The sequence below is a fragment of the Entelurus aequoreus genome, linkage group LG27 (genome assembly GCF_033978785.1).
Source record: "Entelurus aequoreus isolate RoL-2023_Sb linkage group LG27, RoL_Eaeq_v1.1, whole genome shotgun sequence".
NCBI lineage: Eukaryota > Metazoa > Chordata > Actinopteri > Syngnathiformes > Syngnathidae > Entelurus > Entelurus aequoreus.
Genome location: NC_084757.1, coordinates 3,660,100 through 3,676,635, shown reverse-complemented (window position 1 = coordinate 3,676,635; position 16,536 = coordinate 3,660,100). Strand labels below are relative to the sequence as shown.

At 35.5% G+C, this 16,536-nt stretch overlaps 2 protein-coding genes across 5 annotated transcripts in view; one reads left to right on the top strand and one right to left on the bottom strand.

Annotated features, from left to right (window-relative positions):
- Nucleotides 1-5,750, top strand: part of LOC133644559 (basic immunoglobulin-like variable motif-containing protein) — a 19,081-nt gene extending 13,331 nt beyond the window's left edge. The window contains exons 8-11 of one of the 2 annotated variants that reach the window (XM_062039135.1): nucleotides 867-950; nucleotides 1,007-1,103; nucleotides 1,165-1,426; nucleotides 4,830-5,750. In XM_062039135.1, the coding sequence (XP_061895119.1) occupies nucleotides 867-950; nucleotides 1,007-1,103; nucleotides 1,165-1,416 (433 nt within the window). In that variant the 3' untranslated portion in view covers nucleotides 1,417-1,426; nucleotides 4,830-5,750. Of the gene's footprint in view, nucleotides 1-866; nucleotides 951-1,006; nucleotides 1,104-1,164; nucleotides 3,501-4,829 lie in introns of those variants that run through there. The other variant, XM_062039134.1, reaches the window with a different exon arrangement.
- Nucleotides 4,034-16,536, bottom strand: zgc:172121 (uncharacterized protein LOC337599 homolog). 3 transcript variants are annotated; one of them, XR_009824785.1, is made up of 9 exons: nucleotides 16,317-16,536; nucleotides 12,052-12,119; nucleotides 11,822-11,994; nucleotides 11,657-11,760; nucleotides 8,290-8,451; nucleotides 7,998-8,203; nucleotides 5,565-5,641; nucleotides 5,061-5,194; nucleotides 4,871-4,997 (listed from the first exon to the last, which is right to left on the bottom strand). XR_009824785.1 is itself a non-coding variant. In XM_062039136.1 (8 exons), exons 1-8 carry the CDS (start codon nucleotides 16,410-16,412, stop codon nucleotides 4,807-4,809), a joined length of 1,077 nt encoding a protein of 358 aa, XP_061895120.1. In that variant the 5' UTR covers nucleotides 16,413-16,536; the 3' UTR covers nucleotides 4,034-4,806. The 3 variants fall into 3 exon arrangements, 2 of the variants coding, with proteins under 2 accessions (XP_061895120.1, XP_061895121.1); XM_062039136.1 differs by lacking the exon at nucleotides 5,061-5,194 and having other exon boundaries at nucleotides 4,034-4,997; XM_062039137.1 differs by having other exon boundaries at nucleotides 4,871-5,194.

Sequence of the window (16,536 nt, the reverse complement as noted above, 5' to 3'; positions counted from 1 at the left end):
GCAAGAATGGGAAAGACTTCCACTTCAAAAATGTGTCTCCTCAGTTCCCAGACCTTTACTGAGTGTTGTTAAAAGGAAAGGCCATGTAACACAGTGGTGAACATGCCCTTTCCCAACTACTTTGGCACGTGTTGCAGCCATGAAATTCTAAGTTAATGATTATTTGCACAAAAAAAATAAAGTTTATGAGTTTGAACATCAAATATGTTGTCTTTGTAGCATATTCAACTGAATATGGCTTGAAAAGGATTTGCAAATCATTGTATTCTAACACAATTTCCCAACTCATATGGAAACGGGGTTTGTATATATATGTATATATATATGTTTATAAAGTCAGTAAATGCGTCCCTGGACACACGAGGACTTTGAATATGACCAATGTATGATCCTGTAACTACTTGGTATCGGATTGATGCCTAAATGTGTGGTATCATCCAAAACTAATGTAAAGTATCAAACAATAGAAGAATAAGTGATTATTACATTTTAACAGAAGTGTAGATAGAACATGTTAAAAGAGAAAATAAACAGATATTAACAGTAAATGAACAAGTGGATTAATAATCAATTTTTACAGTTTGTCCCTCATAATGTGTACAAAATAATAGGTGTATAAATGACACAATATGTTACTGCAGACTAATTAGGAGTCTTTGTTTGTTTACTTACTACTAAAAGACAAGTTGTCTAGTATGTTCACTATTTTATTTAAGGACTAAATGACAATAATAAACATATGTTTCATGTACACTAACATTTTTTGTTAAAACTCAGCATGGAGCTGTTTATGTTGAGCAACATAGTCTGGCACTACACATAAATAAATAACATGGTGCTGATGTGGGGTGTGTGTGGTCTTCCAGAGGTGCTCTGCCCAGCAGTGAGATGGAACACTGGATCCTGATAGGAGAACCCAGCAGGAAGCACGCAGCCATCCACTGTAAAAAGTAAGAGTCTGACGTTTGGTTTGTCTTCCCAAGACCACCTGAGTGTTGTCGTGCAGGTGGGCCGACATCGTGACCGACCTCAACACCCAGAACCCCGAGTACCTGGACATCCGCCACCTGGAGAAGGGCATCCAGAGGCGCACCACTAAAAAGGTAACGATCCAACTCCCACGCCACATGAACCAGGAAGTAGCCCGTACCGCCGCTGTCACAGGTGGGCGGCAACCTGCACTGCATCATGGCCTTCCAGAGGGTCAACTGGCAGAAGATGGGCCCCTGGGCTCTCAACCTGGAGAACCTGCGACACCACGCGGAGGACGCGCAGGCCAGGCCGTCCGCCAAGCACCTGGTCCAGCTGGGCCGCTCGCACAGCACGGGGAGCCAGGACGCCGCCTGGAGGCACCTGTCCAACACGGCCGAGTACCGCCAGAGGAGCTCCCCCGACAGCGACCTGGAGGAGGACTGAAGATGCTGTGGTACTTTGTGTGGTGACATCATCATCCTGGGACAGTAGTTGCAGGATGATGATGGTCCTTTCTTCCTACAACATGTGTGGTGACATCATCATCCTGGGACAGTAGTTGCAGGATGATAATGATGGCCCTCTCTTCCTACAACATGTGTGGTGACATCATCATCCTGGGACAGTAGTTGCAGGAGGATGATGGCCCTTTCTTCCTACAACATGTGTGGTGACATCATCATCATGGGACAGTAGTTGCAGGAGGATGATGGTCCTTTCTTCCTACAACATGTGTGGTGACATCATCATCATGGGACAGTAGTTGCAGGAGGATGATGGCCCTCTCTTCCTACAACATGTGTGGTGACATCATCATCCTGGGACAGTAGTTGCAGGATGATGATGGTCCTTTCTTCCTACAACATGGGTGGTGACATCATCATCACGGGACAGTAGTTGCAGGATGATGATGGTCCTTTCTTCCTACAACATGTGTGGTGACATCATCATCATGGGACAGTAGTTGCAGGAGGATGATGGCCCTCTCTTCCTACAACATGTGTGGTGACATCATCATCATGGGACAGTAGTTGCAGGATGATGATGGTCCTTTCTTCCTACAACATGGGTGGTGACATCATCATCACGGGACAGTAGTTGCAGGATGATGATGGTCCTTTCTTCCTACAACATGTGTGGTGACATCATCATCATGGGACAGTAGTTGCAGGAGGATGATGGCCCTCTCTTCCTACAACATGTGTGGTGACATCATCATCATGGGACAGTAGTTGCAGGATGATGATGGTCCTTTCTTCCTACAACATGGGTGGTGACATCATCATCACGGGACAGTAGTTGCAGGATGATGATGGTCCTTTCTTCCTACAACATGTGTGGTGACATCATCATCATGGGACAGTAGTTGCAGGAGGATGATGGTCCTTTCTTCCTACAACATGGCTGGTGACATCATCATCCTGGGACAGTAGTTGCAGGATGATGATGGTCCTTTCTTCCTACAACATGTGTGGTGACATCATCATCATGGGACAGTAGTTACAGGAGGATGATGGTCCTTTCTTCCTACAACATGGCTGGTGACATCATCATCCTGGGACAGTAGTTGCAGGATGATAATGATGGTCCTTTCTTCCTACAACATGTGTGGTGACATCATCATCATGGGACAGTAGTTGCAGGAGGATGATGGTCCTTTCTTCCTACAACATGTGTGGTGACATCATCATCCTGGGACAGTAGTTGCAGGATGATGATGGTCCTTTCTTCCTACAACATGTGTGGTGACATCATCATCATGGGACAGTAGTTGCAGGATGATGATGGTCCTTTCTTCCTACAACATGTGTGGTGACATCATCATCATGGGACAGTAGTTACAGGAGGATGATGGTCCTTTCTTCCTACAACATGGCTGGTGACATCATCATCCTGGGACAGTAGTTGCAGGATGATGATGGTCCTTTCTTCCTACAACATGTGTGGTGACATCATCATCATGGGACAGTAGTTGCAGGAGGATGATGGTCCTTTCTTCCTACAACATGGGTGGTGACATCATCATCATGGGACAGTAGTTGCAGGAGAATGATGGCCCTTTCTTCCTACAACATGTGTGGTGACATCATCATCCTGGGACAGTAGTTGCAGGATGATGATGATGGTCCTTTCTTCCTACTTTTTACACACTGACTAATCACAGCTTGCTGTGGCCATTTTTGATCATTTTCATTTTCAAAACCAACACAATATATTTATATTTTTTAACTTTTCAGGGCTGCTCTCGGAAGGGTCTCAGTCATAAAAATGTTAAAAATAAGTTATATATTATTACTTTTGTAATTCATGCTTAAATCTCTTCATCAACTTCAGGTCTATTTGTCAATGTAAGTTTTTTTTTGTTGTTGTTTTTTTAAAGGGCATAAAACATGAAAAAAAAACAAAAAAAACTTCATATCGACCGAGACTTGAAGTTGATCTTGAGATTAAAGCGTTTATTTTATTTAATAAATGACTTTTTAGCATTTTTATGACTTAAGACTTTTTCAGTGGTATTTATACTGTGTGTGCGCATATATATATATATATATATATATATATATATATATATATATATATATATATATATATATATATATATATATATATATATATATATATATACACACACACACACACACACACTATACTACTGTATATATATATATATATATATGTGTGTGTGTATTTATATATATATGATATATAGATATGTATATAATATATAGATATATATCTATATATTATATATATAGATATATATATATAATTTTAATTATTTCCCAATGCTTAAATCTAGAGCAACTTTAAGTCTAGTCAATGTATTTTTTGTATTTTTATTTTTGCCTTTTCTGTCAAAACACGTTTTATGGCAAAAAAAACATTTCAAAGTGGAATATTTGCTTCGAAGTAATTGAAGCCTTAAATAGGTCAATAAATCATAACTTATCTTTTGAGAAATGACAGTTGAAAAATAAAAATCCAACAAAAATGTTGGGGGGGATCCAAAAGAGCCTCACTCATAAAATTGTTCAAATTAAGTCATACATTTTTTTTTTTACTTTGACCACTTAGGTCTCTCGATCAACTTCAGCTCTGTCGATTATACATTTGTATGAGTTTTTTTTTCATTGTTTTACGCCCTTTTTTATACTGCCATGTAATATTTCCCCCAATAAATATTTCAAAGTGTAATATTTGATGTGACGTAATTGTAGCCTCGAGTCGGTCAATAATTCATACCATTGATTTTGATTCATTATTATTTGAGCCATGACAGTTTTAAAGGCAAAAACAGCTTTGTTATTGTCAACTTTTTCTCATTACATTTCACCTTTTTTAATTAAATGTTTGACATCCAGCATCAGACATTCCTATCCATTACATCATACATCTATTGCCTGCTCTAAATGTCAAAATAATATTTTTTTGTTTATATCCCAACGAAAAAAGAAAAACAGCAAAAAAAAACAAAAAAAAAACCAAAGTCATAATAATATTAACAAATAAAAATAATAAAAAATAAAATAATATAAACAGATAAGAAATAAATACAATAAAAACTATAAACCTATATGGGGTAATCTTTTTTTTTTTTAAACAGTACAATCATTACTTTAAGAAAATAAAATTAGGCTTAAGGGGCGTGACATAATTGACCCAGTTTTCCCAGTATGAAGTACATTTTTCCAATTTAGTAATTAATAAAAGCCGTTATCTGCTTCATTTTTTAAACGTCCATTGTGATTTCCATCCATAGCTTCAAAGTTGGGCTCTCCTGTGATATCCATTTCCTGGTAATGCTCTTTTTACCAGCCACTAGTAGGATATTCATCAAGTGTTTCTCTTCTTTTCAGCCAATCCTGAGGTACATTTGAAAATATCCTGTAGAGCCATGTGTGTTTCACCTTTTTCATGTTTATTTTTAATAGACATTTTAGAAGGGCCTTTCAAAAACTGGTCTTCAGGCCGCACCTTGGACACCCCTGACATAATGTGACACTTGGATCTTGTTTCTTGTCTTTCTGGACCAAAAAGAAAAGGTACTCAGTAACATGGTATTTTGACATCATCGCTGAGTCACGTACACGTTTGCTGTTTATTCCTTTTACAATAAATGACGTCTCCAATCAACTCCGCCGCTCACGTTGTCACGGGTGCGCCGCTTTCAAATGTGTTCCCAGCTCGGCGATTTGATGGGGACCAACGCGGCAGCAACCCCCTGACCCCACACAAGTACACAAACATTGCAATGTCACTTTAGTGCTTTTTTCTGTGGTTTGATTGCCAAACTGTGTTTATCGGGAAGTGATTATTTAGCTACTTAAAGACGTTTGAGGTCGTGATGGGTAAATGAGTGTATGGCACACTCACTACCTGTATCCACACTTAGTGATTGACAACGGTCCTTTGCCATCTGTTGGACTAAAAAGTCACTACATTTGACCTGCAAGTAAAAGTATTTTTATGGCATCACACTCACTGAGGCGTCTTTTAGCCATCAACTTGGGGGGCAGAACTGATTGTGCCCTTTTGAATTCTGCCTAGCAACACGGGGCTGCCCAAATTTCAGTTGATAAAATTCTTCTTACCGATCAAAGCGACGCCTTGTTTGATCCACGTGTGACTTAATGCCGGTATCGACGTTTTCACAGATGATGCTCGCCATCTTCACATGGAAAAAAGGAAATTAAGTTGAACATGTTTTTTGAAATTCAGTACATTTCTTTCTTTTTTTGGATTGGATAATATTGAATATATGGTTAAAAAAATATCTATTTGAGTGATTTATTCATATAATTTATAATTTTATGATTTGAATTTTATATATATATATATATATATATATATATATATATATATATATATATATATATATATATATATATATATATATATGCAAAACAAATAAAGTAATACTCAATTTATTTCAAATAAATAATTGTATTTAAATGACCATAAATATAACAAACTACTACTAATAATAATAATACAAATTGTTATCCAATATTAATTTGAATGAGATGATTTTTTAGATAATTGCAATTATTTATATAAGCAATAACAATTTTAAAATGATAAAAAAATTATACAATTTATTCGAAGTTTTTTCAGCATTAACCTACTTATTTAAATGAGTATAAATACTACTACTAATAATAATGATCAACATTATTATTCAATTATATAATTTGAAATCATTATTTAGTTTTAAATAATTTTAATTGTATTTACATAAGCAATTAAATAAAAATAACATTTAAAAAAAATTAATGTATTGTATTTATATACGTTTAAGCAATAACCTAGTTATTTAATTGACTAACATTGCCATTCAATTATATCAATATAACAATTTGTCATTATTTTTATACAAGCAATAAAAATACACATTGACTTTTTGAAATAAATAAATGTATTCATATGCTGTATTTGAAGTTTATAAGCAATAACTGTTATTTAAATGACCATAAGTTTTTTGGGGGGGATTTATATAATGTATTAGAATTTTTAAATCATACCATAAATACTTATTACTACTAATAAGGATCAACATTATATAATTAGAATTAGATATTTAGTTTTAGGTTTTTTAAGCATACCATAAATAATTATAAATACAACAACTACTACTAATATAAAAATAAATATATTAAATATATTTTTTTGAATAATTTTGATTGTATTTATGTAAGCAATAAAAATGATGTATTTTAAAAAACAAAAAACCTTTTATTTATGATTTATTATATTTTAAAGAATACCATGAATAATTATAAATACAACTAATAATAATAATCAACATTATAAAATTTGAATTAGATATTTTAAAAAAAAAAAGTTAATTGTATTTACATAAGCAATACATTTTTTATTTTTTTTAAATTATAAATGTATTTAATTTATTAGATTTAAGCATACCATAATGAATAACAACTATTACTAATAGTAATGATCAACATATAATTTGAATTTGATTTATATATATATAGATATAGATATATATATATAATTTTGATTGTATTTATATAAGCAATAAAAATTATAAATTTTAGATTAAGAAATGTATTTAATTTTTGATTTTTTTAAGCATACCCTATATAATTATAAATACAACTACTAATAATAATGATCAACATATATAATTTGAATTAGATTTTTTTTTGTATATTTTTAATTGTATTTATACAAACAATAAAAACATTTTTTTTAAATAAATAAAAAATATAATTTATTAGATTTGTTTATGCATACCATAAACAGTTATAAATACAGCTGCTACTTCTACTAATAATAATGATCAACATTATATAATTTGAATTTTTAAATACGTTTGATTGTATTTATATAGCAATAAAAATTATGTTTTGTTTTTTAAATAAAACAATTTTTTTGTATGATTTAATAGATGTTTTAAGCATACCACAAATAATTATATATACAACTACTAATAACAATGATCAACATTATATAATTTGAATTAGATATTTTTTAAAATAAGTTTAATTGTATTTATATAGCAATAAAAATTATGTTTTGTTTTTTAAATAAAACAATTTTTTTGTATGATTTAATAGATGTTTTAAGCATACCATAAATAATTATAAATACAACTACTACTAATAATAATAATGATCAAGATTATATAATTTAAATACAATTTATATTTTTAAATAATTGTAATTATATAAAAAATAAAAATTTACTTATATACTTATATCATTTATTGGATTTTTTATGCATACCACAAATAATTATATATACAACTACTAATTATAATAATGATCAACATTATATAATTTGAATTAGATATTTTTTTAATCATTTTAATTGTATTTATGTAAGCAATAATGTTATTAATTTTTTTAGATTAAAAAAATGTATTTGTATGATTTATTGGATGTTTTTAAGCATACTATGAATAATTATAAATACAATAATGATCAACATTGTGGTTGAAACGACAAAAGCAGTCAAATGTCAAAGAAGAAGTGATTGTTGGTGTAGCAAAAGTGTTGACCCACCCTCGCTCCGAGTCCCACTCCTCCCCGCTGTTGGGGTACACCACCCAGCTCACGTCAGGACTCTTCAGCGTCGCGGCCGAGGCCAGCAGAGGCTCCACCCACTCGGGAGGACAGCAGTTGATGCCCACGGCCAGCACCTGCGTCGACCTGCCGGCCACGCGGACGCCGTCGCCGAACGGGCTGCCGTCAGCCAGGCGTGCCCCGTCCTGAGGGGCCACAGGAGTCTTGAGGGGCCACAGGAGTCTTGAGGGGCCCGTGTGTGTGTGTGTGCGTGCGGGGGGAGCGGCCTTACCTTGCAGGAGAAGGAGAGCCAGGCCTGGCAGTCGGGCATCTCTCTCAGGAGCTCCACCAGCGCCTGGGCTTCCTTCACACTCGGGATGGTCTCCAACGCCAGCAGGTCCGCTCCCGCCGCCGCCAAACATTCCAGCTGAGGCCGATGCCAGGATTTGAGCTCCTGGGAGGGAACATTGGCAACTTCAACCGGAGTGAGGGACTCGGACCTGCAGTGCATGTGTACAAGGGCGTGGACTCAGAATGGAGCCCTGGGGGACGCCGCAGATTGGTTTTGTGGCTAAATTCACAATTTAGTCGTCTCTGGCCTAACAGCAAATTTAGTCCGAGTAAAAGTCCTCCTGTGATTTATGCTGTATTGCTTCTTTGTGTTTAACAGATACAACTCTTTTGTGGCCCCCTGCTAAATTCCCCGGGCCCTGCGGAGAGAGCTCTGCTTGGTACTTCCCCTCATCCCAAGAACATAAAACAAGGTCTGTTGTGACGCCAAGATCACTTCTTTGTCTTTTGGTCAAAAGGTTACTCTCTAAATGGGTTTCTTTTGTGATTGATGCTGTATTACTGCCTTTCCCAATGTTTAACCAAAACGTTTTTGTTCAAAATCAGCCTGTTTTTACTCATCCTCCTTCCTTCCCTAAAGGCCACTTTAAAGATCTGGGAGGGGTTTTTTGTCGCTCCCTCTCTTTTTTTTCCCACAATAATACTGCATGCAATTGCATTTTCTTCAAACTTTGATATTATCGTAATATATATTGTAAATATATATATATATATATATATATATATATATTAGGGCTGCAACAACTAATCGATTAAATCGATTAAAATCGATTATAAAAATAGTTGCCGATTAATTTAGTCATCGATTCGTTGGATCTATGCTATGCGCATGCGCAGAGGCTTTTAAAAAAAAAAAAAAACTTTTTTTTTTTTTTTTTTAAATAAACCTTTATTTATAAACTGCAACATGTACAAACAGCTGAGAAACAATAATCAAAATAGGTATGGTGCCAGTATGCTGTTTTTTTCAATAAAATACTGGAAAGGATAGAAATGTAGTTTGTCTCTTTTATCCAATTATTAATCGATTAATCGAAGTAATAATCGATTATCAAATTAATCGTTAGTTGCAGCCCTAATATATATATATATATATATATATATATATATATATATATATATATATATATATATATATATATATATATATATATATATATATATATGGTATAAGTGTATTCAATATATTGAAAATAAACACATTGTAAAATATATAATATTATGTCATATATTACCAAATAAATATTTTGCTAAAAAAAAAAAATTACTTCAAAGCAAGTTATCCATCAAATTGTGCGCTGTAAAAATTACAAAATGTTATGATAAAATTTAGGAAAAGGTCTTTACAGCCCAATACTATAAATGGAAAAATGTATATATAGATGCATGTGTATATATACTGTATATATACACATATATGTGTATATATATAATTGTGTGTGTGTGTGCGTGGAAATATATACATGTATACTGTATACATACATTTACATATATATTTATACATATGTATTTACATATATACTGTACATATATACACATATATACATACATATATATGACTATATATATACGTATATACACATATGTACATAAACATATATATATATATATATTAGGGATGTCGGCCTGCCGATATTATCGGCCGATAAATGCGTTAAAATGTAATATCGGAAATTATTGGTATCGGGTTTTTTTATTATCTGTATCGTTTTTGTTTTTTTGTTTGTTTGTTTTTTATTTATTTATTAAATCAACATAAAAACACAAGATACGCTTACAATTAGTGCACCAACCCAAAAAACCTCCCTCCCCCATTTCTTTCTGTTATCAATATTCTGCTTCGTACATTATATATCAATATATATCAATACAGTCTGCAAGGGATACAGTCCGTAAGCACACATGATTGTGCGTGCTGCTGCTCCACTAATAGTACTAACCTTTAACACTTCATTTTACTCATTTTCATTAATTACTAGTTTCTATGTAACTGTTTTTATATTGTTTTACTTTCTTTTTTATTCAAGAAAATGTTTTTAATTTATTTATCTTATTTTATTTGATTCATTTTTTTTAAAAGTACCTTATCTTCACCATACCTGGTTGTCCAAATTAGGCATAATAATGTGTTAATTCCACGACTGCAGATATCGGTATCGGTTGATATCGGTATCGGTAATTAAAGAGTTAGACAATATCGGAATATCGGATATCGGCAAAAAGCCATTATCGGACATCCCTAATATATACACACACACACATATAAAAACATATATATACACACATCGTGTTACAAACGGCCCTCAATAAAAAACAAACTAATGTTATTTGAGATCTCAAATAAATACTTTGTTTTGTTTTTTTAATAGGAAAAATCTCAAAACATTCCGCACAACAACAAAAAAAGCAGGAAGTTGTTCTAAGGCAGTGTTTTTCAACCTTTTTTGAGCCATGGCACATTTTTTTGCGTAGAAAAAATGCGGAGTCACACCACCAGCAGAAATCATTATAAAACGAAACTCAGTTGACAGTAAAAAGTCACAATTGTTGGATATGACTTTAAAGCATAACCAAGCATGCATCACTATAGCTCTTGTCTCAAAGTAGGTGTACTGTCACCACCTGTCACATCACACCCTGACTTATTTGGACTTTTTGGCTGTTTTCCTATGTGTAGTGTTTTACTTCTTGTCTTGCGCTCCTATTTTGGTGTCTTTTTCTCTTTTTTTGGTATTTTCCTGTAGCAGTTTCATGTCTTACTTTGAGCGATATTTCCCACATCTACTTTGTTTTAGCAATCAAGAATATTTCAGTTGTTTTTATCCTTTCTTTGTGGGGACATTGTTGATTGTCATGTCATGTTCGGATGTACATTGTCTTTGCTCCACAGTAAGTCTTTGCTGTCGTCCAGCATTCTGTTTTTCTTTACTTTGCAGCCAGTTCAGTTTTAGTTTGGTTCTGCATAGCCTTCCCTAAGCTTCAATGCCTTTTTAGGGGCACTCACCTTTTGTTTATTTTTGATTTAAGCATTAGACACCTTTTTACCTGCACTCTGCCTCCCGCTGTTTCCGACATCTACAAAGCAAATAGCTACCTGCTGCCACCTACTGATATGGAAGAGTATTACACGGTTACTCTGCCGAGCTCTAGACAGCACCAACACTCAACAACAACACATCATTTGCAGACTATAATTACTGCTTTGCAAAAAATATTTTTAACCCGAATAGGTGAAATTAGATGATGGTTGAAAAACACTGTTCCAAGGGACGTTTGTCAAAGATCACACCTGAGTGTTTGCGTCTCACCTCAACACTCATGGTCTGCGCGTAGGCACCGGTGTACTCTGAGCCGTCATGCAGAGAGGCGCCATAGGGTCCCACTGAGACCGCCACCAGCGGACACGCTCGGCCTCCGGGTGAACACGCGTCCTGGTTAATGCTCAGTCTCACGCGCACGCTCACGCTTCTTACCTCGCAAGGCGGCCTGGGACGCGTAGGCGGCCACCGTCTGTTTGGCGAGGTGAAGGCCGGACGCCAGCAGCTCCCTGGCGGCGTCCGAGCTCACCTTTAAATGTCGGACGAAGCCCGGAATGGTGGCCTGGTAGGTCGCCGTGCTGATCACGTCGGCGCCGCTCAGGAGGAAGCTGCGAGCCAGGTGTCACGTCAAGGTCAGGCACGAGTCAGGAAGTGTTGGCACGCACCTGTGATGGGCGTCGCTAATGGCCTGGGGGTCGCTGTGCAAAAGCCTGGCGCTCCACAGGGGGTCTCCCTGTTGGAACACATCTAATCATTACACATATAATAATAATAATTAGGGATGTCCGATAATGGCTTTTTGCCGATATCCGATATTCCGATATTGTCCAACTCTTTAATTACCGATACCGATTATCAACCGATACCGATATCAACCGATATATGCAGTCGTGGAATTAACACATTATTATGCCTAATTTGGACAACCAGGTATGGTGAAGATAAGGTACTTTTTAAAAAATTTTGTAAAATAAGATAAATAAATTAAAAACATTTTATTGAATAAAAAAGAAAGTACAACAATATAAAAACAGTTACATAGAAACTAGTAATGAATGAAAATGAGTAAAATTAACTGTTAAAGGTTAGTACTATTAGTGGAGCAGCAGCACGCACAATCATGTGTGCTTACGGACTGTATCCCTTGCAGACTGTATTGATGTATATTGATATATAATGTAGGAAGCAGAATATTAATAACAGAAAGAAACAACCCTTTTGTGTGAATGAGTGTAAATGGGGGAGGGAGGTTTTTTGGGTTGGTGCACTAATTGTAAGTGTATCTTGTGTTTTTTATGTTGATTTAATAAAAATAAAAAAAATAAATAAAATAAAATAAAATAAAAGATACCGATAATAAAAAAAACAATACCGATAATTTCCTATATTACATTTTAACGCATATATCGGCCGATAATATCGGCAGGCCGATATTATCGGACATCTCTAATAATAATAATAGATTTTAAGCACTTTACACTAAGTAAACAACCTCAAAGTGCTACAGTGTAAAAAAATAAAATCAAAAATAAAAATATAATGAAAAATAAATAAAAATAAAAACTAGAACAGCCAAATAGCTAAAACTAGTATGCATATATCTAAAAAAAAAAAGGCTTTTTTAGAAAGAAGGGTTTTTAAGCCCTAAAAGCATCCACAGTCTGTGGTGCCCTCAGGTGGTCAGGGAGAGCGTTCCAAAGCCTGGGGGCGGCGGAGCAGAAAGCCCGGTCTCCCATTGTTTGTAGCTTTGTCCTCGGAGGTTGGAGGAGGATATCGCAAGATTGGGGGCGTATCGATCAAATATTTATTTTCTTTCTTATTTTTAGTGGAGAAAGGATTGCATATTTTGCTATCCAAAAACGTTTTTCTTTGACAAAAAGGGCATAAATTACTAGTATCAAACTCAAGGCCCGGGGGGCCAGATGTGGCCCACTTCATTTCATTTGGCCCTCGAAAGCCTGGAAATAATATGTATCAATAAAGTACTGTAACTTTTCTTACTAAATGTATTTGTTCTTTGTATTTTGGGAGAAAGAAATAAAAGTACTCCATTTAATCGCAAATTATGTTAACTTAGATATTGTCTAATTATGCAAAAATATATTATCAAACATTTAAAAAAAAATAAAAAATAGAAATAAGTACTACTAATAATGATTTCCAAGCAAGTTATCCATCAAATTGTGCAATGTAAAAAGTAGCAATAGATTTTATGGTCAAATTGTGAAATTTACTGCGCTTTTTACAGCATTTTCCTCGAAATAAAAAACTGTACTTTTTTTTTTACTGTAATAAACTGCGGTGCCGTTTTGGCATTTACAGTAATACTCCAAAAAATATACAGTTGATTTGCGGTAAAAACAAAAAAAACAAACAGAAACTGGCAGCTCAGGTGCCAAAATGTTACTGTAAAATTGCAGTTATTTTATTTACAGTAAAAAAAACAAATGTAAATTTTACAGTAAAATTCTGGCCACTGAGCTGCCTCTTTTTTATTTTTATTTTTTTTTTACCGTAAAAACAGCAGTACTGTTTTTCTATTTACAGTAATATACACTACATTTTAAGGTGAAATTATTGCAACTTACCATATTTTTTTTTACATTTTAGTTTAAAAAAATCTACTAATAAAATGCTTTAAAAAAATGGTGTAATAACGGTGTTCACTGTTAGAAACGCGGCCCTCTGGGGCCAAACATAACTGCGATGTGGCCCTCACTCAAAACGACTTTTTGACACCTCTGGCATAAATCATACAAAACAATAAAAATATGACCAAAACGTTATATCAAGAGACAGATCTGAAGGTGATCTCAGCGTTCAAAAGTACAAAACAAATATTCAAATATGACTTCATTTTAACACTTGTATGGCTGGGGCCCTCAAGGGTCCACAGGAGCTAACATGTCGTTTTGTAATAGAAACAGTCAATACGCTAATAAAGTACAACACAGCTGTAATATATTTTGGAAGCTTTTATGTTTGCACTTTGCTTTATTGTGTGAATGCTCCAAACATTCACACACATGCTTTTCTACACCAAAATTAATCTATTTATTATTATTATTATTATCATTGTCCAGATTTTGACGCGCTCTACTTTCCACATTTTCCACCCCATTCAAAGCGTTCCAACGTCAAACTGTTCAGCCTATTCAGGAATCGCGGGCTTACTCATGACAAATTCCAAAAATTCCCAGATTTCCCAAATTCCAGGTTTTCCGGGACATTTTTCCCATTCAAAATGAATTAGCCATTTTTCAAACTTCCACCATTTCCACATTTTTCAACCTATTCAAACTATTCTACCTTCAACATATTCCACCATCCTGGAAATTCAAACTTCCCCATTTCCAAGTAAAAAAAAAGATCAGGATTTTCCAGAATTCCTGCTTTTCCAAAGCCCTATTTCCACCCTTTTTTTCTGGCGACTACTCCTTTCACATTTTTCAACGCATTTCAACTGTTCCACCGTCAAAACATTCCTCTTAATCAGAACTGGAAAAATTCCCGGTTTTCCCGAAAATCCAGGAATTCCGTAATACCATTTCTCATTTGAACATGTTATTACTTCAACATTTCTCCACCGATTTAAAACATTTCAACACCAACCTTTTCAACTCATTCAGACCATTCAAGTGTTTTTTTTTTTAATTTTTCTAAAAAATATGATGCAATCCCCGCTCATGTTAACTACCGAACCCTAACTTAAAAGGGTTGGCTGAACAGCTATTAAGGTACGACGCAATCGGCGCCCATGTTAACTACCGAACCCTAACTTAAAAGATTTGGCTGAACAGCTATTAAGGTATGACGCAATCGGCGCCCATGTTAACTACCGAACCGTAACTTAAAAGGGTTGGCTGAACAGCTATTAGGGTACGAAGCAATCGGTGCCCATGTTAACTACCGAACCGTAACTTAAAAGGGTTGGCTGAACAGCTATTAAGGTACGACGCAATCGGCGCCCATGTTAACTACTGAACTGTAACTTAAAAGGATTATCTGAACAGCTATTAGGGTATGACGCAATCGGCGCCCATGTTAACTACCGAACCGTAACTTAAAAGGGTTGGCTGAACAGCTATTAAGGTACAACGCAATCGGCGCCCATGTTAACTACTGAACTGTAACTTAAAAGGATTATCTGAACAGCTATTAGGGTATGACGCAATCGGCGCCCATGTTAACTACTGAACCGTAACTTAAAAGGATTATCTGAACAGCTATTAGGGTACGAAGCAATCGGTGCCCATGTTAACTACCGAACCGTAACTTAAAAGGGTTGGCTGAACAGCTATTAATGTATGACGCAATCGGCGCCCATGTTAACTACCGAACCTTAACTTATAAGGGTTGGCTGGACAGCTATTAAGGTACGACGCAATCGGCGCCCATGTTAACTACCGAACCGTAACTTAAAAATGGTTGGCTGAACAACTATTAATGTATGACGCAATCGGCGCTCATGTTAACTACCCAACCGTAACTTAAAAGGGTTGGCTGAACAGCTATTAATGTACGACGCAATCGGCGCCCATGTTAACTACCGAACCGGAACTTAAAAAGGGTTGGCTGAACAGCTATTAATGTACGACGCAATCGGCGCCCATGTTAACTACCCAACCGTAACTTAAAAGGGTTGGCTGAACAGCTATTAAGGTACGACGCAATCGGTGCCCATGTTAACTACCCAACCGTAACTTAAAAGGGTTGGCTGAACAGCTATTAGGGTATGACGCAATCGGTGCCCATGTTAACTACTTGAACCGTAACTTATAAGGGTTGGCTGAACAGCTATAAGGACTATTTTTATTACCTGGGAGACTGACACGGGCATTTAGCTTTTCCACACACCATCCTGACTCACGGTTTCAACATTTGGTCCTTCTTAAAAGTGTATAATAACTTTTTCCACAGATTTTTGTACCTGCAACTTCGCACCTTGAGCCTCCAGTTGTGTCGCTAGTCCGCCGTCCAAGAGGAGCGCGCCTTCATTGTTTCTCAGACGAGCACGTAAAGTCATGACAAATGATCGGAATAAAGTGAAATAAGGCACTTATTGCACTATCTTCTTGCAGCTGAGCGCAGAAATGTCGCTTAGAAGACTCGCAGCTTTTATTTTGTAAAGTTTTTGTTCCGGGTTGCGA

Bases quoted from the DNA above. Each gene is read 5' to 3' on its own strand.
- zgc:172121 (XM_062039136.1), bottom strand. From the start codon at position 16,412: ATGACTTTACGTGCTCGTCTGAGAAACAATGAAGGCGCGCTCCTCTTG. The intron at 8,452-11,656 runs GTGAGACGCAAA...GTTCCCTCCCAG, and splicing joins CGCAGACCATGAGTGTTGAG to GAGCTCAAATCCTGGCATCG. The intron at 8,204-8,289 runs GTAAGGCCGCTC...GTGGCCCCTCAG, and splicing joins GGCTCTCCTTCTCCTGCAAG to GACGGGGCACGCCTGGCTGA.